The 23,876-nt window shown below is 33.9% G+C and overlaps 3 protein-coding genes and 1 long non-coding RNA gene across 5 annotated transcripts in view; 2 read left to right on the forward strand and 2 right to left on the reverse strand.

The window, feature by feature from the left end:
• Window positions 1-19,136, reverse strand: part of LOC140745294 (uncharacterized) — a 66,907-nt gene extending 47,771 nt beyond the window's left edge. The window contains exon 1 of one of the 2 annotated variants that reach the window (XR_012102644.1): window positions 13,089-13,603. Coding sequence is in view for 1 of the 2 variants with exons in the window: in XM_073077066.1 (XP_072933167.1) it covers window positions 17,730-17,790 (61 nt within the window). In the remaining variant the exon portion in view is untranslated. Of the gene's footprint in view, window positions 1-13,088; window positions 13,604-17,729 lie in introns of those variants that run through there. The other variant, XM_073077066.1, reaches the window with a different exon arrangement.
• LOC140745295 (uncharacterized) lies at window positions 1,390-4,513 on the forward strand. The gene is made up of 2 exons (XM_073077067.1): window positions 1,390-1,571; window positions 2,001-4,513. Exon 2 carries the CDS (start codon window positions 2,021-2,023, stop codon window positions 4,283-4,285), a length of 2,265 nt encoding a protein of 754 aa, XP_072933168.1. The 5' UTR covers window positions 1,390-1,571; window positions 2,001-2,020; the 3' UTR covers window positions 4,286-4,513.
• Window positions 2,050-7,836, reverse strand: LOC140745301 (uncharacterized). Its single transcript, XR_012102647.1, has 2 exons — window positions 7,742-7,836; window positions 2,050-7,390 (listed from the first exon to the last, which is right to left on the reverse strand). It is a non-coding gene; the product is annotated as an uncharacterized LOC140745301 (long non-coding RNA).
• A 792-nt stretch (window positions 19,137-19,928) lies between the features above and the next one.
• On the forward strand, window positions 19,929-22,394 carry LOC140745302 (uncharacterized). Its single transcript, XM_073077071.1, has 4 exons — window positions 19,929-20,157; window positions 20,287-20,487; window positions 20,601-20,801; window positions 21,387-22,394. Exons 1-4 carry the CDS (start codon window positions 19,954-19,956, stop codon window positions 21,702-21,704), a joined length of 924 nt encoding a protein of 307 aa, XP_072933172.1. The 5' UTR covers window positions 19,929-19,953; the 3' UTR covers window positions 21,705-22,394.
• The last annotated feature ends 1,482 nt before the right edge of the window (window positions 22,395-23,876 follow it).

Genomic DNA, 23,876 nt, shown 5'->3' on the forward strand with positions numbered 1-23,876 from the left:
TTAATTAAATTTATTTTGTACTCAATAATCAAATCTTTCATAAAAATAAAGTAAAATGTAACAAAGTTTTGCTAAGTTTGAAAAATATAATAAAAATGATAGTTGCATACTCTTATCAGCATTAGCACAACAAATGAGTCATATAGAATCAAAAACGGCAATCTCATTTTAAGATATTTTTGACAGATCAAAAAAAACTGTTTACGAAGCCCAAAGACTTACTAGGGATTTTTTTTATACTTTTTTATTGATTGGTATGTTCAGGTATCTTTTTAATAATAAGGTTTTCAACCTACAATTGAAAACAATGGAGAAAATCAAATATGAAAATCCAATAAAGCCATCTTTGTCTCTGATAATTGAAAATGTCCGTTTTTGATCCCAAACTATGTGAAGATGGCCACATTTGACACCAAGTCATGGATAGATCGCCATGTTTGTATTCAACGAAAAAATGCAAAATGTTAGGGTTGTGCAAAATGAAAAAAAAAATTGTTCAAGTATTTTTCATTTATTTAACCAAATTGTAATCTAAACTTAATCTACTACATATTGCTACTAATGACAGCGATTCCGCGACACATTGATTTTAATCAGACTTAACTAAAATGCCTTGCTGCCAAATTGCGTCTCTATAATCTCAAGTCTAAAGTCTCAATTAGCTGGCTCCTTCAGCGGCAATCATAGCGGTCATGACTTACTTGATTGCAAATGGATCAGTCATAGAAAAGAAATTATAAACGATCTACGCTATTTAATCCACACGTTTCATGTCTCGACTAAAATTAGTTGAGTAAAATAAATGCTGTTACCTGATTGGTCCATTTGTAATCGAGTAGGTCACGACCACTCCGGTCAGCGACCGGGGTGAAGGGGCCAGCATAATTTAGACTTTATCCTAGAGAGAATAAGGACGCAATTTGACCACACTATATTTTAGTTTAGTGCGACTAAGGTCGATGTGTCGCGGAATCGCCGTCAATACTGCCCAACTAAGCGCAAAAGCGGTAACTCAAAGAAAGCGAGTTTTGAGATAATTGAAGTTATGTAAAAATAGTTATATATATACTTTATGTATAGTTTTTTTTATTTGTTAAATATTATTTATATATTATATAGGGTGTATTTGTTATCACATTAGTTAAATTATCAAAAATGTATAATAATGTACTTTATTCATGAGATACGGTTACACCGCTTAGTAAACTATAGAATTAAAATTGAGATACCGCTTTTTCGTTAGCTCTTCTCAAACATGTGTGTATACAAAAAGGAATGTATTTTCTATCGAATAAAATATGTATTATTTGAAAAAAAAAAACAATTAAAGTATATATAGGGTAAAGTGACCTAATTTTGGCACCCTTTAATTATTGGCACTTCTGTGATTTATCTGCTTTAATAAGAAAACAACTAATTTCACGGTGTTGCAACTTATTTAAATAAGAGTAGTAGAATCTTGAGCTTCCAAACTGGCAACATCTACCAAAAATAAATTATAATGGCGTCGAAACGATAGAAACATCTGAGCGTGTCTCGACTTGATTAGTGAAAACTAGTTTTTTGTTAAGGTAAGAGCTCTTTTAATATCTTCGAATCTTAGTAATCAAGTGTTTATAATGTAACTTATCACTGAAAGGATATTCAACATATATTATTCCCCCTATTTCACAATCTATTTCTAAGAATTGCATTGTTTATTAATATTTTATTCTGGTGCCAACATTTGGTATCCAAAAATATCCATATTCCAATTTATTGGCACTAATGACAATAGTTGGTTTTTCAGATTACTTGTTTTTGGAGGTTTATTTTGTGAATTATATGAATAGTGGACCACCTCATTTTATATAATTAATAAATACAAGTAAAAACGCATTTTTGTCCAAATCCTGGCACCGGTGCCAATTGCGAAATTACCAATTGTCGACACTAAAGCCAATAATTAGGCATAAGTATGCTCGTAATTGGTGTCATCTTACTTATGATTTTATTTTCAGTCTACCCGATTTATCTGAACATGAAACATAAAATTACACCTAAGATGTCTAGAAAAAAAAACAGACAAATACGTCGACGTAAGATATACGACTCGGAGAACTTAGATCAAGCCTTGCAAGCTGTCAAAGAAGGAATGAGTAAGAAATTGGCAGCAAAGACCTATCAAGTGCCGCGGGCTACTTTGCAATATAGGATTAAGAACCCTGAGCACCGGTCACGTCCAGGCCCTCCTACTATTCTGACGGAAAAGGAGGAAAAAGACCTTGAAAATTGGATATTACTTAGTTGTCGAAAAGGATTCCCAAAACGGAAAGATGATTTAATTAGTAGTGTAGCCAATTTTCTGAAAAATAGTAACAGGGCCAGCGTTTTTAAGAACGGCGAAAAGTGGTATAAACTATTTCTTCAACGACATCCAAACATTTCTGTACGCACACCTGAGGCAGTCACAGCAGCAAGTGCTGCCGTGTCAGAAAAAGACGTGAGGGCCTGGTTCAATCAAATTGAAGTTTACCTTAAAGAAAACGATTTATTTAATATACTTTCAGATTCATCCCGAGTATTTAACGGCGATGAGACAAATTTCCTTCTGTGTCCTAAAACAGGAATTGTATTGGCTCCTAAAGGCGAAAAAAATGTCTACGAGATAGACAATGCGCTGGCTAAAACTTCCTTGACTGTAATGTTCACATTTTCTGCTAATGGAGATCTCACACCTCCAATGGTTATATTTCCGAATAAACGATTATCAGCTGACATTACGTCCAAAGTTCCATCAGACTGGGGTATAGGGCTAAGTGACAATGGATGGATGAAGGCCGAAGTTTTTCACGATTACATTGAGAGTGTACTACACCCTCACTTGATCAAAAAAGGAACTCAATTTCCCATAATACTATTTGTCGACGGTCACAAAACCCATTTAACATATGCCATTAGTGAGCTATGCAAGAAGTTGGAAATTGTCCTGATTGCTTTATACCCCAACTGTACCAGATTACTACAGCCAGCTGATGTGTCAGCATTCAAACCATTAAAATCTGGATGGCAGAAAACTGTTTTGGAGTGGAGGCGAAATAATCCATCAGTAGCTCTCACTAAGATCAATTTTGTACCGCTTCTAAACAAGACTATCAAAGACACGATCTCGGCATTAACAGTTATTAATGGATTTAAAGCTACAGGTCTTTACCCGTGGAATGTAAATGCCGTAGACTATACAAAATGTCTAGGCAAAGCAAATATTCAGCATGCAGAAACTTTTAATGAAGCTAACAAAGAAAAAGTGATGACCAAAGATGATTTTAAGAATATTGTAGGAGCAAGCAAACTAAATCAAATCGAACAAGATGTGTGGTCCTTACCCGAAGACTATTATTTAAAAAAAATATGGAACTTTTTCACGGAAGCACAAAAAGGTACAAATTTAAACAAAAATAATACTTCCAGGCAACAAGATGTTGAAATGACATTCAATGCAATGGATATTGAAAATATGCCAGTTATTATAAGCAGAGAATTGAAAGAAGACTTTTCTGAATGCGCACCTTCACCTGCCGCGGAAGTAATTGTAACAGCAGAAGACTTTGACGATAATTTATCTGACAATTCACAAGGAGTTTTACATTTATCTCATAAAGCAGAAATGCATGATGTCAAGACTCAAAACAATAAAATTTCTGTTCTGCTTCAAGAAACGGAACGCGTCGATACAGTTCCACAAAAACAAAGTTCCGATTTTGACAAAATAGAAACTTATATAGATCCAGCGCCTCTAAGGGTTCAAAAACATACTACTGCCATGTTAAATCTTACTCCTATTAAATTAACGGATATCCTCGTATTGCCTAAATCACCTCAACGAAAAGGCGTTAGAAACATAAAGAGAGCCCCTTTTGTGCTGACATCTGATGAATGGAGATCTATAGAAAGCGAAAAACTACGAGTCAAACAAGAAAAAGAAGAAGGCATAAAGAGAAGAAAAGAAGAAAGGGAAAAAAAGAAATTAGAAGCAAAAATTAAGCAGACAAAACTAAAGGTACCAGACACTAAATCGAAAGTTAAGAAAAGCCAAAAAAGACCAAACACAGTTTTGAAGAAATACCATACCTTAATTCCACCCCAAATTGCAAATGTAGACTATACACCGGATGACAAACAAGAGGAAAAGGAAAATGACATAGACTACGCTAATTTAACACCTGAAAATAAGGATAGAAAACAAAACAAGATATTATACACTGACGCTGATATAGAGAAGTTTTTGACTGAATTTGAAGCTTAATTAGGTAGATTAGTACAATAATTTAGATATTTAGGTATAACTACCCAGTTACTACTATTGATCTCTTACGTTTAAGTTATTGTGTAGTTATAAAAGATATTATTTTATACCTAATTGTTGATTTTCCTAAAATTTTAACGGAATGGTTATTTTGATACTACTTTATATGAACCAAATGATTGCTAAGGTTGCACTGTGTTGTTTTTATTTTGTTTTCTGGATGTTTAAGTAACCACACAAATAAATGGGATTACTTATTTACTAGCCTTTTTTATTTTATCCTTGTTTTCTATATACAACTTTCCTTTTTAATAAGGAACAATCTGATAGGCCAATAAATGGACCTAGGCATGTAGATAATTGGTCAAAGTATGCCAGTAATTGGGAAAATCGTGTTTTTGAATAAATACTATAAAAACATTATTAAATATGTATCTAGCAGGTGTTTCATTAATTTAAAATTGTTAATTAACAAGATTTTTGTCTTCTTTATATTTTTTTGTTTCTGACAACACTTAATAAAGATAGTTTTCACGACTTCATTGGATAGTGATGCTTAAAGTGCCAATAATTGGGAGTGTTACCCTATAACGTTTTTTTATTATTAAAAATTGAAATTACATAAAAAAATATTTAATAACAAACGGTTTTTGGAAGGAATTTTAGTAGTCAAAAGTAGGGAGTTCTCTCCAAAAGGACATTCTATTTTGTGGTATTATATTTTGAAAAGATTTCAAAATATTTTCTTTTTTGTTTCTTGAAATTCCTTCCGGAGCAGTTTTCTTTTTTGGTGGAGGCAAGACATGACTTTTTAAAATTTTTTTTCCTATAATGCTAGCAGTAATTGCATTTTGATCGAATCCTGTTTTGTAGGTGATATCAAAACTGCCTCTTTTAACTTCAACTTCAACCATTTCGCTGACATATGGACGCGGTTTAATTCGAGACAGTGCATATTGTGTGGTATAATCATCCCAGTCATAAAAGTCTTGCATGTTCATCTCTTTAAGTTTTACATTTTTTCCTGCAGTGCTAACTGCCTGAGAAAAATCTGCGAATTCATAAATTTTGTTTTTCATGCGTTTTATGGACAGCTCTACCCTATGATGGAAACTATCAGCTGACATAAAGGTGTGGCCGGATTCAAAATATTTGATGACAATCTTGTCGGCGTTGATATCCTTAGAATTTATAATATAAATTAAGAAAGAAAAAAACGTCCAGTTTTTGTTCTGGGAGGAACAATTATCAACCCATAGTATGATATTTTTTTTATCCCGATGAAAAATAAAAAATTGATAGTATGCACTTATAATTTCGGCTTTGGAACGTCCAAACAACCCTTCATACCATAGTACAGGAAAAACACTCAAATCTTTTCGGCCTTGACCAGTTGGCACGAAACTTTCGTTGTAAACCACTATCCTATGAGTAAAAATAGCAGTTTTGAACATGTCTATCCTGGGCAGCATGATAACTTTTTGTAAATCAGCAGAATATACAACAGTATCAGTTTCATTTAGCTCACTGTCTAATTTATACTGCTCTCTGGACATGTATGCCCGTTTGTTATGACTTTTCCACTTCGTGCAACCTAGACAGTCTTCTTTAAGGTTTTCTTTGGTATGTGTATCATCGTGTAAACGGAACTCTTCACAGTCCTCACACTCTTCGTGGCCAAGCTTTACAAAAGAAATATTTAATTCTGCGACTACTTCTCGATATTTATCGTAAGATACTTTGCAAGACGGATTTTTTTCTAAAAAGTCTTTATGCATCGCACTGATTGTCAAATCACTGGGTAAGTATAAGCGATTGGGAGCGTGTTCACGCCTGTAATGAGATATACTCGGCTCAAAGCTCATTATATGTTCCTTAATAGGAGTAGATTCAATTTTATTGTGAGGAGTAGCTCCCAGTCTTTTGTCTACTGGTGGTGCAACCGTGTCGTTAGAATTGGCCAAAGCCGTATGTAAAGGTTTGTCATTAGATGATTTGTAGCCCAAAGTTGTCAAAAAGAAGGTTTTACATACTCCATACTTTGTACCGAGCACGTCCTTAAGTGAATAACTGTAGCTTACTTTTTTTCTGTACTCCTCTGATTCAAATCTTGTTACTGTTCTTTGTTTCACAGATTTAGCTGAGGTGTGATGCAGCATATAAGCCTTCCTCTCTTTGTCATTCAAACTCCAGAAGCTCTCATTTATAATTTTTCGCTGCTCTTCCGATATATTTTGGATACACTGCTTTTTGCATGAAGCAGGACAGGGTGGTTTAACGTTATGTTTCTCTCTAATCTCACTTTTTTTCACTTCATTTCTGACTTTGAGAGGTTGGTCGTGTTTTTTTCTTTTCCTAATTGTACCGGCCTTAGTATAAGTTGTAAGATTATGTGTATTTCCATCAGCTATCTCGTTTTGTGTCAGATTCTCGGTGTCCCTAAGATTATCATTTGGTGTCACTTCGTGTCCTTGAGATGAATTCTCAACAGATTTTTCGTATTGAACACTTATCACATTTGAATTATTCCTAAGAGATTCAGAAGTGCAAATAGTATTATCGGAAGCAGTTATCAATATTTTTTCTGTATCATCTTGAAAAATACAGGATCTTTGTTGATCTTCAATAGTATCTGTGATCAAAGGTTCTGGATTACCGCAATTAAAAACATTGTGTATGTTGTGTGTATTAAAACAAAAGCCTGGCGATGATATGTCACTTAAATCATTATGTTCAATAATTGGCACAGTTGTCAATGTGATCAACGAGTTAGGGGATTTGTTGTTATTCCCGATTTCTGTGTTTTGATCATCCTGATGCATAGCGAAATAATCAACGTTTGATGTACACGGACCCGATAAAAAATGTGAATCTTCAAAGTCGAAACCATTTGAGGAAGGAAGAATCGGAGCTAGTAATTGATCAGCACTGTTGAATCTTGAAAATGCGGGATCATCATCTGAATCACTAGTAGGAAAAAAGTCGGGATCGATCGTTTTAATATTACGTTGTAATTGTTTGGATTCCTTAAACTTTTCCCTCAACGCCTTATTTTTTTGTGCTAAAAGCATCATCATTTTCGTATTTCTTTGCGACATGGTTTATCTGTAACAATATTTAATAAGTATAACTGAATTATTTTATTAATCAAAAACGTTTAGTTATCTTTAACAAACATAATACAAATTATATATTTGGGAAATAAATTAAAATATTGCACTTACGTAATGTAAAGTGCAAATCAACTTATTATCATCGGAACAACAATAACCGTATGGCTGGGAAAATATGATTAAAAATAATGTACTTTATGTTCTGGTAGATCAAGGTCAATTTTGCTAAGTACGAATGCGTACGAGGGCGCGCACGCCAACCGCAAGAAAGTTTAACACAAAATTTCTAATTTTGCAATGATTATGGTTACAAAATGCTAAAATAATATTTAATAGGACTTACCTGAATGTCAATGTATGAAGTTACCCCATTAAGCACCTTAATTTACAGTTTTTTTCTTAATTTTGCACAAATATCATGACCTCTTCACAACAAAAACAAACAAGTTATGACACGAATTTGCGAACGAATTTGCCAAGGGCAGGGATAAATCACTGTAAAATGTATTAGAAATTCGATCTTATCCAGTAAAACCATAAGGGCTAATTTAATTTTGCTATTGCAACCGTATCTCACTAATTCAAAACAATTTGCGTATTATGCAAGCATTAAAATACTAAGCATTATAGCGGTAACTCATTACTGATTTTACTCATCCTACTTACCGCTTATCGGCTAAGCAAAAGTTGTGTATTTATTTAAGAATTTTAGCGATATTTAAATTTGCGGCTGGTTGCCTACGTAATATTAATATACCTCTAACACCCTTAGTGATATATGGTAAAACTGAGATAGAAAAATCTTTCTTAAGGTTTTTTCATACGTTTTGAACAAGATAGTGCTAAATGGCTTAGTCCAGTAGATGCGTATTTTTTAAAGCTATCCGATGGCATAAAAATCAATTTTACGATTTTTTTTGAGATACCGCTTTTGCGCTTAGCAGGGCAGAATATCTATCATTTGTTTAAATTCGTAATTCGTGAACTTCCTCCAAAAGTTCTTGGCAGTAATGTTCTCCTTCAGGCGGAGGAGTGTACTGCAGACTCTCCTGAGTCGTTATAAGGTTTTTGTATATTTGGAGAGATGATATATCTCGCCAGTCTTCTTGCTTTTTCATTTTTTTTTCTATTATACCAAATGCGCGATCCGGGGGCATGTAGGAGTGTCCTGTAACTGGGAACACGACTTCTAAGTTCTTGATAGTCGGACATGTCAACAACCACTAAATATTATCATATAGGATAAACAAATTGCGAGCCCAGTTTACTAGTATCAATAGTCTACTTCCAGAAGTAGATATGTCCTCTGAAATGACCATGTTTGTTTTGACAATTTTTGCCTTACACATAAGTATATCAAGTTAATCAAGCCAGGAGTTATGGTGAGCATTTAAGTCAACATAAATTATTTCAAGTAGAAACATCTGAACATCTTGAAGTTGTGTCACAAGCAACCTCATCCTAACAAGACCCTGTTTGGATAAGAGATCGGATAAAGTCTCATCATCAGTCAGGAAGAACATATTATACTTATGTTCTGGTTTCAACACAAGGTACTTGTTGGGATGAAAAAATTGGATATTATTGAAGCTGCACTGTTGGAAACAAACAGTAGGTTGCTGTGCTCACAAACTGACTATTGTCTGGTATTTAGGCTGAGCTCGGTATCAACTAGTATTACAACACCTGTTCCATTTTTGGATGACATATTGGTAAGGGAAGATTTGGATTATGATGAATAAAAAATATAAATAGTGCATTGCGATGAATAAAAAAAAATAAGGTTTTTTCAAATATTTATGTACCAGATCACTAGAATGTTATCTTGGCAGCAAGAAGGCCATCTTGCGGTTGACTGTGGTGCATAGTTTCGAAGCAAAGCATAAAAATAATATTTTAATGTTTATGTTGAGATATGAAGAAAGGTGTTATTATATACGATTAATACCTTCAGCTCTAAATCTGAGCCCAGAGTAAAATAATTATGTTACACCACTCCTAAAAAAAATTTAATCTCACACCAACCCAAACTATATTAATAAACTCATACCCAGTGGCCCACATTTACACCTATAACTTCTTAAGTTGCATGAATTATATAGACATAAGAAAACAATTCCCTTGCAATACTAATAATTATACATAGTTTAAAAACAAAAAACCACGCTAAAATCGCACAAGGAAACTCGTTAATCCTGATTCCTGACGGTCCTGATGAGGTGAATGGGATAAAATTATTGAAATCGTGTATTGTCATCGGTTCTTCATAATTGTTCAAAATCTTAAATAAATCGGACCGTTCAAAGTGGGTGAAAATCGAGTTCTAAGATTCCGTTACATACATACATACATACAACCCAAGCTAATAAAAGCGTGGTAAAAAAAGAATTTCAAACCAACCAGACTGTATGAATAAACTCATACCCAGTGGCCCACGTTTACACCTATAACTTAAGAAAGTTGCATGACTTATATAGACATAAGAATACAATTCCCTTGCAATACTAAAAAATAATAATTTCAAACCAACCAGACTGTATTAATAAACTCACACCCAGTGGCCCACATTTACACCTATAACTTCTTAAGTTGCATGAATTATATAGACATAAGAAAACAATTCCCTTGCAATACTAAAAAAAGAATTTCAAACCAACCAGACTGTATGAATAAACTCATACCCAGTGGCCCACGTTTACACCTATAACTTAAGAAAGTTGCATGACTTATATAGACATAAGAATACAATTCCCTTGCAATACTAAAAAATTATAATTTCAAACCAACCAGACTGTATTAATAAACTCACACCCAGTGACCCATGTTTACACCTATAACTTCTTCAGTTGCATGACTTATATAGACATAAGAAAACAATTCCCTTGCAATAGTACGAGTGGCTACTGTAGTGTATTAGCAGACTCTTAGGTATTGAAAGGCGTCTTGTTGGTTTGATGTCATTATTATGACTGTCTAAAATACATTTTTAATTTTCTACATACATTAAATGTTAACTATAAACTAAAAATGGACTTATTTACAAAATATATACAAGAAAATTATAAATAAAATAAGCCATCTAAAATTGCCGTGTGAGGCATGGTTCCCAAAACGCTGGCGGCGTTTCCTTGCTGCACGGCAAGACTCAATCTTTGTGCAAAATAGCCGCCAGCTTTTTGGTCACCGGAAGCAGTGACCTGTGACAAGTTTGGTCGTCATATCTGACATGATTTTTTTCATGTCAGATGACCATGGACCCATTGTCTCTAAAGCAAGCGCCGCAAACAAGTAATTGTCTAATAAATTACTATATTTACGACGCTTGAGAGTCTGGCCATGGTCGGCTGCAGCCCCCGCTTTCACTGAAGTATTAGCTAGGTGAGGGGGCTAAAGTATCAACGCATGTTGCGTTTTTTTTTTCTTTTTTCAAAAAGATAATTTGAACAACAAAACTAAAAAATACATGATTATAATATTATAAAATAAATTATCGGCACAAGAAATTTAATTTAATATATCTATAACCATATTAACCGAAGACACTAGAGAAACCATGAACAGAATAACACAAGGAATGATAGGTTTGATGTAATAAACTTTATATATTCTAAACATAGAAATTGCTGAAAAGAATGCACAAATACACCCAGTTATTAGAACAATGACTTCATTTGCTTCTTCTGTCTTTAAGTTTTTTCCTTTGTTATCTTTTGATCCAGAGTTTACTAAAGCCTATGATTGTCTTAGGTTTTCATAATTTTCTTTAAATTTCACGACATGCTCTCTCTTGATGCAATGAAAACAGTCAATTGGGTGACCTGATACACTGCATTTCCATTCTTTAGGAAGCGTTGTACATGAGTTCATGTAGCTACAGGCACTATTGGCATCGTTTTCATCATATATCATAAACATTTCATTACAGGCATGAATAACTAAAGAAACGGCTCCATTTGTTGATTGGCACATCCTATTGCTTGTGTTTATGCAACTTATTACATTTTGTTTTTCAGTGAAAGAAGGGGTAGACATTAATGCCAAAATTACTATTATTTTTATCAAGTTCATTTTAAGAAAATATTTGTAAACTGAATTTTATCACTTTTCTGTAATATTGTTTTTTGATAGCAAATTTGAAATATAAAATGAGAGTCGGTTTCTACAGTCTAAATAATAACACAACCTCAACCTAACTTATATAATACACGGCTCAGCTCTACACTGCAAACATAATTGAAAATTAAAAAAAAGTGATTTATTTCATAGGCAACAACCAGACAATCATTAATATTGAAAAGATCATGAGTACGCTGATCACAGTCATTAATTTTATCTAATTAGAAGATTAGTTGTAGAAAAATATTAAAAAATAAGACTATACCACAGTATAGTATTATGTAAATTATTATACTGTACTTGTTATGAAGATCATATCACCATTATTTTCAGTGCAATCTTGATGCTGTGGAAATAGGTAGCACATTGGTAATAGTGCTGATCCCTATACTGCATACTTATTGGCACCACTGCTCAACCCAGTATCAACTGTAGAGCACTATTATAATGGGGCACGCACTAAGACCAGAAACATAATGTACAGTGGTTTGTGTCACCACCTATTAACTACATTTTATGATCAGTGATTACATGATTTTTATAACATTTATTATGCTTTCAGATGCTTTGGTGTATGGAAAAGAGGCTTTGCAGTGCTTCATTAAAAATTCATCTATCATTGCAAACTACACAAACAGTTATTATTGCTACCTCTGTTACACAATATTTTCCTGTTAAATATTAATAATGTGGAACCTCAAATGGAGTTACCGAACAAACAAGTTAATTAAAATTCCAATTTAGCAACTCACCAACATCCATATCATCATGTTAAGGAAAACCTAAAATAGAATTATTTTAAATGGTAATTGTTATTGTAATTTATTATACTTTGACATTGTAAATATAAGTGTTATTAAATATTCAAGGTTTTATTTTAAGTAATATCCTCACTCAAAATATTGCTAAAAATGCTAAAAACCAAAGATCATCATATCTTATAGGCAGGAATCATATAAAAATCAATCATCATACTCATATTTATCTGACAATCATAAATACACACTTATACCATCACCAAACTTAACAAAACGAGACACAATAAATAAGCTATATTAGGGATCCCTCAGCTTTCTAAAGGTAGCATTATTCTCTTTCTTGATATGATTTCCAAGGACAATATAAATATATCAAAATTGATTAATGCAACAAACAATATACTCAAAGAAGTTTGGAAATAAATTGCTGAGGAATTTCTTCCACTTCCACTCAAATGGGAGAATTTGAAAGTTCGCTAGGAAACACAGTGCATAAACATGTCAGGACAATCTTAAAAATTATGGGCAATTTAACTGACTGTCATGGAAGTTATAAAAAAAAAGATATGGAAAGCCTTTATTCAGCTATAAAGGGTATGCATGAAATAATTATGAAATAATAAGAAGAATATAACATCATTCAATGTATTTGTGGTTTAAATGTTAAAGGCACCTTATAGTTTTAAAGAATGTGATTTTTTCTCCAAAGTACATATAATTCTTAAAAGAAATTAACTACATATAACCACAAATAAAAGATTATCAAACAATCAGTATATTTTCAGCCATGAGGTAATAGCAAAATTACAGATTTACCAACAAGTATTTGGACATCTTGGGCGAATTACTGACCGAGGTACTGCTTTTACCCATGGAGAGTTTACCAGTTATTGTAAAGATGAGAAGATTGAACATGTTACCATAACCAGTGCTATTCCTCGAGGAAATGGTCAGGTGGAAAGGATTCAAAGAGTAATTATTTCAACATTGACAAAACTGTGTATAGAGCAACCAGGAAATTGGTACAACCATATTAGTTGTTTACAACAAGCACAAAATAGTCTTTTTTATATAATATAGGAGTAGCAGATGAGCATGTAATCCACCTAATAGTAAGTGGTTACTGCTGCCCATGGACATCTGCAATCAATCCCAGAAAGGATTAGATATTCCTATCTGTGGTCAGCCACAGATTATAACCAGAACACAGCAACATTTAACAGTGCTGTTATGAGGCAAAAATATTTGTGGCGGTGGTGCGGCCGGAGTCGAATCACAAAGGGTTCTACCACATTCACTTATCAGAGGAGTGTCAACTTTACACTTTAACACGTATTCTGCCATGTCAGTCACCGGGGACTGACAGGTACATACCCCGTTTGAGCCATGTCAGTCATTGGTGCCTGACACTATAGAGTTACATTTGAATGAGTGCTGTGGGCCGCCTGGCACGTTTTTATATATATTTGCTATTGGAAATGACTGACGCGGCCCCCAACACAGCATGTTCGGCATGGCTTGCTATTTTTTGTATAGGAACATATTTTTTTACATAGTGGAATGAAAAATACAATTAATTTTAAGTTTATTTTATTTGAGGACCATTACTAAGAATAGAAACATTATTTCAAGAATAAAACTACAACAGATTTTTTAGTATTGTTATACTATCTAATTATAAAAATATTAAGAATATTATTTATGTTCAAAATTAAAACAATCTAGACAGAAATGAGGTTCATTTGGGCATTGGCGGCAGTATGTTGCGACTTGTTTTGTCTTTTTTCTGGCATAAACTCTGTCCACAGTATCTGCATTTATTTTATAGCATCTTGCACAGTACTTTCGCGCTTTTTTCACTGGACCTTCTTTTTTAGCCAACTCATGCTTTTGCCTTTTGTTCCGATTGAATGACACGTCCGGTTCCAAGTTTTCTTTTCCAGATTGTGTAAAGTATTTACACAATATCTTTCTATAATCTACTATTCCTATTTTCGATTTCGTCGTTTCTTTGTAGATTATGTAGGAATTGAGCAAAGCTGTATTCAACAACAATTCCACTGCCAGTTTCCTGTGCCATTTGACCGTTTTTCGAAGCGGTGTCGAATACGCGATCATTTGATCCGAAAGATCGACAGCAGATTTGGCACTATTGTAATCGATCACAATTTTCGGTTTAATGATCTCTTTGCCTCGTTTGACCGTTCTTGAAAATGTAGCAAATAAACATCTCGTATATATAAACATCATGTTTTGTTGAAAGCAAATAAACATCTCGCTTATCTTTCCATTTCATGCATATAATTCCGTCTTCATTCTCCTTTGCTCTAAATTCTCCTTTCTTCAAGCTTCCTGTCATAACATCTTTTGGCAAGTTTTTTCTATTTTTTCGAATGGTTCCTACTAAGTGCGTATCTTCTTCCAACAGTTTCTTTCCCAAATTTACACTGGTGTACCAGTTATCAGTATAAAGCGTGTGTCCTTTTTGCAGATAGCCATTCATAAGAGACATCACAACATTATTGGGCGTTGTATATTCAGTCTCGTCTTTTTTTCCGCAGTAAACTTGAAGTTTGACTGTATATCCTGGATTGGTACATAATTTAAACAGCTTAATGCCATATTTGTGCCTTTTCAATTTTATGTATTGGCGGAAAAGGATTCGGCCTCGGAATGGGACCAAGGATTCATCAATGCATAAATTTTCTTGGGGGTTGTAATGAGCAGCAAAGTTTATATTTAAAGTTTCAATTAAACTACGCAGTTTGTACAATCGGTCATTAGAAGGTTGATTTTCATTGTTGGAAAAGTGCACCATTCGTAATCGGTTGCGTGGCATAACTGTCCGGGGAAAATTTTGCATTATCATGGGATCAGTCGACCAATAATCGGCTATTTTAGGTAGTTTTACGATTCCCATAAATAAAATCAAACCAAAAAATCTTTTTATTTCATCCGTGTTCGTCTCAATCCAGTTAAGTAGCCTAGAATTTTTTTTCATTTGGTTCTTAGATTTCAACTTTGCGATCGTTTGTTTGGCATAACGGTTTGTTTCAATAGCTATAGATTCAAAAATCATATCTGGGACTAGTAAACTATAAAACTCTTCTGGCTTTGAATGAGACATTGAACTTCTCAGGTTGTACGGCTTCAAGCCAGGGCACTCTGTAAAAGGTATAATCTGTCTTCGCTTACGTGACGGCTCAGACCATAAATCAGATTTTTGTTGAGTGGTTGGTGATCTTACCTGCTGTTCTATAATCTCTTCTTCATCTCCGCTTTCAATCGCACGTCTCCTCTTCCTGTTGGTGCATATTTGCAAAACTTCTTCCTCTTCGTCACTAGATTCACCCTCACTTGGAAAATTTAAAAATAACTGACAGTTACTTTGAGTTAACTGCCTCTCTAACTCATCAATTTGTTGCAAATCCAGTAAAGATACGTCAAAATCATCCATGGCTAGCAAAATTAGCTATAAATTGCATAGTATGGTAATCCGATAATATTTATGCGTGCACGCTCCCGAAACTATTGTGCAACTAAAACACGCATCGGTAGACATGAGAGGGGTATAGAGGGGTGCGGGTGGGTGTGCGCGCACCCGCGCGACAACACGTCGTTTGACATATGACATTAGACATCCGGCAGCAGCCGTGAGCAATAGCCGTGTGCGTTTGCGCAGGAAATGAGCCGTTGCCGCCAAATTACGAGACGTAATTTTACATCGTGCCTGACAACATGCTTGACATGGCGCTGTGAAATGACTTTTAGGTGTTTTATATCATTTGGGCCGCGTCAGGCACCGGCGACTGACAGTTGTATTTTTTAACTGATTTATGAAAAAATAAACCCAAAAAAATGTTTTAATCAATAATTATGTCGTATAGAACAATTTTATATTAGTACACAAAATTTTAAATTTGGACTACTTAGCAAATCTACTATGGCAGAATACGTGTTAAGAGCTATTGATTGCCACTAAGATAAGGCTGGAAACTGAACCAGAACTCTTAGAATTAATTCAAGAAGAAACTCGAAATATGTCCATTAATCATACAGAGGACCTACGAATAAAGGTAAAAGACCAAATATTAGAAGTGCAAGATGAGAACAAATGTAACTTTTAATAGAAGAATGATGAGTAGATTCTATTAAGCCGGGATTTAGTGGCTATTAGATGCACCCAGTTTGACGACCCACGTGGCGGAGCGGTCACCATGCCGGTCTGACGTGCAGAGGGTCCCGGGTTCGATCCCCGACCAGACAGATTTCTAAATGATGAATTTAGATTTCTGTTTCTGGGTCAGGGTGTATGTGTATTTGTCTCTGTGTGTGTCCATAGCACCCACGATACAGGGAATCCTAGTGTGGGGCGGTGAGTGTAGAAAGTGTTTTAGTTTTTTAGTTTGGTGTGGGACTGAAGCTGAAGCCAGTCTTTGGGCTCCTACTGGATCACTAAAATAAAAGGTCCTGACAGACATGATGTAGTTAAAGTGGATTCCTGATGGAAAGGCTGAATGAAACATCCAACGCTGCAGACTCCATGAAACCACGGCCAATGCAATCCACAATGACGCTATAGTAGGTAGTCAGAATAGTCAGAAGATCCATCCATTGCCATGAAAATAGCAACAGTATGACGGTATAGACACAAAGAATCTTTTAGTGCCAGCTTCGAATGCTTCGCCAACTTCCATAGAGCAGAAGGCAGAAGTAATGTAATTTTATTAATAAAAGTAAATCTGTTTAATATAAAAATGTTTTTCATTTCCATAGCTAACCCTCTAGTAATAAAATTTAGGATATATTTTTTAATGTCTTACCAAAGTTGAGAATGATATTTTTGTTTTCTTTAAATATGTTACATTATAATGTTGATGTTTAAATATTTATATTTTTAATTATTTTTTTTTCAAATACCAATCTTTATTTCCAATAACTTGTACAATGTCTACCCTACATTCTTTTTCTAGGTTGGTGGACATGAAAATAATTTAATTATGTGTATGATAGAAGTCACAAAACAACATGTAGTTCACCGATGTTATGTAGTGTATATTTAGTAGCATGGACCATGCTGCATGGACTTCTGTAGTCAACCCAGACAGTATGTGAGTACTGCCTGAGTTCAGCCACAGAAACTTTATCCTAAAGCCAAACTTGGAATGCCTCGAGTCTCCCTTACTACACCCGTTAAACCAGAACAGAGTTTACTAAGGCCTTTGATAAGTAAAATAGCAATGTAATTTACTCATCTAAGCCTTAGGCATGAAAGGGTGTGGCAATGGTGGTTTAACTTTAAATACGATGTAATTAATTAACGATTTAAGATATAGATAAATGCAATATAGATAAGTATAAGAAGGATTAGTATTATGACATATAATAGTGGATAATGAAGCCCCGAACCAAGGACCAGACCATGAAGGACAACGAAAGAAAGGGTGTAGAAAATACCTGATCTGACGTAATTGCATTCGCGGTATTGAATACACGCGGTCTTCATTCCTTTATCCATTATATTGAGGTCCTTGATTGTATAAACTCGTGATGGCACACGTACAATTTGTAGTGTGGCTTGTGCTTGTAGTTTAGCGGTGTCTTCACACGTCTAAATATTAAGAAGTCAAGTTCGAAGTTTGACAGAAAACCGCCTTGTGAGCTAGTGAGTCGAGTTCAACTCGAGTTTAGGGATGCACATGATACATCGATGTTATAAAACATCGAGGTATCGTTCATAAACATCGATGTTTTAACATCGATGTTAAACAACAAAAAAACATCGATACATCGTTATGAACGATGTTCTATTGCAGCGCCATCTCTTTGTAGGCATCTATACTTTTAAGTTACTCACATGCCTTCGATTTTTCTATTTTTTATCTCACTCTTACGCTTGAAGTGAGTAAGAGAACAAACAAACCAACAGCGTTACGCGTTGTTGTTGTATGTTTGGCGTCGTGTTCATGTGCCGGTGTATGTTATATACATTCTTTATATTGGTACATTATAATATTGTTCGACGGGTAATTTTTCGAGGAATTCGAGGGTATGCATAACTCAAAAATCGCGATTTTTAGTTAGCTCTGTTTAGACATAGGCGTACAATATCTATATTACTTAAAGTAAATATTATTTGTCTGTAATCTTGATTCAATCATTATAGGTAAACACGCTTATTCTAACTATATCATGGCCGTATTTCAATCCTGTTAACATTTTAAAAAACATCGATGTATCGTTCTTAAACATCGATATTTACGACATCGATATTTCACTTTTAAAAATATCGATATTTTTTATGATGTTGCATCCCTACTCGAGTTAACTCGAGTTCGGCTTATCTTGAACGGAATGGAACCGAGTCGGAGCGAAGATTGCCGATCATTTGAGACTATATTCATTCATAACAAACAAGCGTCACATTTATGAAGATTTACATTGTGTTTTTGAATATGTCCTAAAAGTAAATCTTTGGTTTGGAATGTATTTGAATCACCAGTGAGTGGACGTCTTACGTGTAAACAGTGTTTAAATATATTGGAAATGCGACCACATTGTTAAACCACATTCAAAATAAGCATCCATGTGTTACCGTCGAACATAGCCGTCGAAGAAAGAAACATAAGTCCGACTACACCATCAACAAATGAAAGTTATACGAGTACTTTGATCGATTCATCCCAATCACTGGTATCCACATTATATTTAAGCCAAAAATACATAAATAAATGATTCGATTTCATACAATCATTTCCTTTTATTTTAGTAATAGATACTGAATAACTCTTCCAATAAAAATGAAGGAATTGAAACAGGTGAAAATATTATTTCTCTGTTCCAATTTTTTTTTACTATTAATGCGACGGTAAGGGAATAAATTGATAAAAATTAAATAAAAAAAAAACATTAACTCTTTCATCTAGTTACGTAAATCGTGTTCAACCAGAGCTACATGAATTTTGACTCGGGTTAAATAGAGTTTAATTTTTTCTGATTTAGCACATCACATCACTACTTGTGACCATGTAGGCAAGACCGCAAGTTTTACGGCTTTAGCTTTGCTTTTCAGCCAAGGATGTTTGGGAGCTCTAAATATAGAGTAAATATATTTAGAGCTCATTCAAAACATTACATAACGGGACGTAAATTAAGGATGCTACAATGATTGATTTTTATAGTAATCGACTATGTTGAATACATCGATTAGAGCTGTCTAGTTAAACATGATTGTTATTTAAGTAAGTTTTTTATATGGCAACACTAAAATGTAAAACGTCAGTGGTGCGTAAATTAACAGATGCACTGGATACACACATAAATAGACAAAATACCAAATATGAAGGTGAAATACACAGCTCAAACACACAGCCCACAGTTGGCAGCAGCCATAAACAGTCAGCCATAAGCAGCCATTTTGTACAAGTGAGTTAATAATTAATTACATTGTTTTTCTTTAACATTTAAGAGGCCATATCATCTTATGTGCATGAAAGTGCTAGCGACTGATTGGTGGGATTATGTTAGGCAATATACCTGTATAGGCTTTACATTATAGCTGATATAGACCTGTCTGCATTTTATAAATAAACAGATTAGTCACCTGTTAGTAGGCCGTCAACCATGAAGTTATAGGTAAATATGGAGGCCATGTTAATAAGTTAACATTAAAACCATAAATATGTTATTTTTTAGATTTCCTCAAAATGATACTCGAAGAAAATTGTGGCTATCCATTGTACCATTGAAAATGAAGTTCTATAAAAGCGCAAGGATTTGCAATTTGCATTTTCAAGAAACAGATTATGATTTAAAAACAAGACGATTAAAATCAACAGCAGTTCCTACTATATTATTAAATCAACAAATAATATCACCAGTCAAGGTAAAAATGTCACTTAATTTAATTACCTATATTACATATACAAAAGTATTTATAAATAATGGTAGTTCAAATATAATTATGACAAAAGGCAACATTTTGTAAAATACATAATCATATTATAATTTTCAGACATCAAGTACATTACATGAAGAGTCTATGGTGCCAACAGCTGCTTTGGCTGTACCAAGCACTAGTTCTACTATTTATAAAAGTAATTCTCCACATAAGGAAATGGGAGTTAAAAGTGCTGGCTGCAATGTTGAAGACCATATCAGTAAAATACAGTGTCGGGAAGTTCTTGGAAATATAAGCAATCTTAACAAGTTAACTGTAAGTTTCCCTTTCCTTTACTTATACATAAGTATTTAGAAATAATGGTAGTTCAAGTTTAATGATGACAAGGCAACATTTTGTAAAATACATAACCATATTATAATTTTCAGACAGCAAGTACATTACATGAAGAGTATATGGTGCAAACAGCTGCTCTGGCTGTACCAAGCACTAGTTCTACTATTTATAAAAATAATTCTCCACATAAGGAAACGGGAGTTAAACATGCTGACTGCAAATTTGAAGACCATATCAGTAAAACACAATGTCAGGGAGTTCTTGGCAATATAAGCAATCTTAACAAGTTAACTGTAAGTTCTCTTTCCTTTACTTAATATTAAATACATACCATTTATATGTATTACATAATATATTATTATGAATCGTTTTAAATACTACATATACCTAAACTCGTTAATGCCGACTGCGATGTGGTAACCGTCACTATAACAATAAGCATGAAGCTCCTTTTTTGACGGTTAATTCTGCCTACTCATGAAGTCGTTTCTTCATGTTTACTGTATCATTTGTTTTTGCTAATGGATAGGCCCCTATGTGTTTGGCGCGTCAGTCCTCCTTACTCATGAAGGGTTGCTCTTTTAAATAAATATACGAGTATTACAAAGTTGAAGAGCAAATATTTTTTATTTTATTTGAAAAGTTATAATAATTTTCTAATCCGACATTATTTGTCGGAGAAGTTTTTTTGCCAACTGAATTCTTTAGGGAGATAGAACATGCTGTGACTTTTAGGAGTGGAGCAATACCGCATTGCACCGCTACTATAGCCCTATAACCGCGCGGCACAACTATTATTTATTAAATATTTAAATGAAACAATCAACTGGATTATAAACATATAGTGCTGATTTCACAAAGTTTTCTTGTTTTCTTAGGTCAGCAGCAGTGAAGACCACGTTCCTGCGATGATTTGTAGGGGCGTACAAGCGAAAATAAAATCTAATAAAGAAAAAATACTTCAGAGAAAAACTAAAATTCTGAAGCAGAAAGTGACGCGTCAAACTCAAAAAATTCAGAATATGTCTTCCTTAATAGCAACTATTAAAAAGTATACGCGTCAGTCAGAAATTGAAAATATTATCCAAGGGCGATTTGCTGATATCTGTAAGGAGTTCAAAAAGCCACAGAGAAATCCACATGGTATTCGTTATAGTGAAGAAGTGAAAGCCTTCGCTTTAACTTTGAATTTCTAGTCTCCGAAGGCTTACGAATTTTTAAGAAAACATACATCTTTGCCTCATGTAGAAACGATACGAAGATCTTTGTCTCGATTCAACTGTAATGTTGGTTTCTTATCTGAAGTACTCGAATATTTAAAAGAACAAGTAAAATTGCCTGCAAAAATACATTTAAAAAATGTTGCTTTAATTTTTGATGGAATGGCATTAAAAGAAAACCTGGCCTATGATCAAAAATTGGACAAAGTTCTTGGTTATGTAGATTTAGGACCAATTTCTGTAAGTGATTCAGAAAAATTAGCTTCTGAAGTCCTCGTATTTCAGATAGTTTCATACGGTGTACGTTTTAAGTGTCCAATTGCATATTTTTTTATTGCAAATAACTTGCCTGGGGAGCTGCTATCCGAATTAATAAAAACAGCAATAATTCTGCTTGATGAAATTGGTGTCACCGTTAGATCTCTGACTTGTGATGGCGCATCATCCAATATAAAGGCTTATCAATATTTAGGTTGTTCACGAGATCAAAATATTTTAAGACCGTTCTTTCAACATCCCAACAGGAAGAGCAATATTTACTGTCTGCTGGACGCTGCACATATGCTAAAACTCGCTAGAAATGTGTTGGCCGATTTTGAAATTAAGTCAAATACCGGCGATATATCGTTTGAATTTATACGAAAATTACACGAAATACAAATTACAAAGAGGGACGCTTTACATATTGATTATAAAAACAAAAAAATGAATGTTAGGCTTGCTGCGCATGTACTTAGTTCATCAGTTGCTGATGCAATCGATTTTTTGAGGGTTAGTGGTCATCCCGACTTTAAAAGTAGCAAAGCAGAGTTCTTGCACATGATCGATAGAGTGTTTGATCTTATGAATTCAAGGTCTCCCATCGGAAAAGGTTCTAAGTCTCCCCTGTCGGTGAAAAACAAATGTTATTGGGAACCAATATTTAATGATACTGAATCGTATCTAAAATCCTTAACACTAAATGGTAGAGGTATTTTAAACCACCCTAGAAAAACTTTTCTACTGGGTTTTTTAATGAACATACACAGTTTCTCATTACTTGTTAATGATTTGTGTACAATGGAGCAAAATGCAATTAAATATTTGTTAAGTTTCAAGTGTTCACAAGACAATTTAGAAATATTTTTTTCATGCATTAGGGCTCGCGGTCGGGCACAAGATAACCCGTGTCCTCTCGAGTTCCGCTATATAATGAGAAAGATGTTGTTCAGACATTCTATTCAACCGAGTATCAATGCCAACTGCGTAGAAAATGGCTTTGAGACTTCACACATCTTCGATTTCAATAAACCGAAAAGTTTGTTTCTACCTCGGGATGAATCTGACTATCAAGAAGATGTTGAAAATGTGTTTCAAAATTTAGACGCATTTCATACTAGTCCATACCAGGAAAATATTTTATATTATATAACTGGTTACATTGTAAAACAAATTTTTACCCGCGTTTCTTGTGAACATTGTTATAATGCTTTAGTAACACTTAAAAATCCGCCAACAGATCATTCATATTCTTTGATTATAAATAAATTTAATTCATTTACGTCATTTGTGAACCGAAGCAAACTTTATTTTTCTTCGGTAGCAGCTTACAAAATTGTAAAATATTGTGACAAAATTTTTCAACGAGCTAAATTAATTGATGGGCCAACTTGGAGAAAATAACGTAGAAAACAAATTAATCAATGTCGTATCACAATATTTTACTCCTCTGTTGCAGGAAATGTTTAACCATCCGATCACGGACTCCATTCAATGTAATGATTTGCATGAAACTAAGATAGTTAAACAATTAGCTCATTCGTTTTTTTAATGCGTATACGTGCTCACTTAAAGAGCCACAAAGAAAATATTTTCCGAGATTTACGTGGTAAGAGACAGAAACTACACAGAACAATCATATTTAGTCATTTATAATAAATAAAAAAATATATAATATATGATTTTAATTTGGAAAGTGTTTTTGTTTTTTTTTTTTATATATTGCCGTTCCTATTATATTCCCGTATAATATATATACGTAATATTAAAAATAGCACACGAGTTAAAAAACACCTTAACACCCTCCTTACCACTCCTGCTCCTTAACACTGACTAACCCAGAAATTTGTAAAAAAAATAGCTGTTTATTATGTTACATTATTCAACAAA

Source organism: Epargyreus clarus, unplaced genomic scaffold (genome assembly GCF_041222505.1).
Source record: "Epargyreus clarus isolate Ecla_fem2 unplaced genomic scaffold, WU_Ecla_fem_2.2 ptg000010l, whole genome shotgun sequence".
Taxonomy (NCBI): domain Eukaryota; kingdom Metazoa; phylum Arthropoda; class Insecta; order Lepidoptera; family Hesperiidae; genus Epargyreus; species Epargyreus clarus.

Excerpts from the sequence above, each read along its gene's own strand:
- LOC140745295 (XM_073077067.1), top strand. The coding sequence starts at position 2,021 with ATGAAACATAAAATTACACCTAAGATGTCTAGAAAAAAAAACAGACAA.
- LOC140745302 (XM_073077071.1), top strand. The coding sequence starts at position 19,954 with ATGTTATTTTTTAGATTTCCTCAAAATGATACTCGAAGAAAATTGTGG. Across the intron at positions 20,488-20,600 it reads GCAATCTTAACAAGTTAACT|ACAGCAAGTACATTACATGA; the intron begins GTAAGTTTCCCT and ends TATAATTTTCAG. Across the intron at positions 20,802-21,386 it reads GCAATCTTAACAAGTTAACT|GTCAGCAGCAGTGAAGACCA; the intron begins GTAAGTTCTCTT and ends TTGTTTTCTTAG.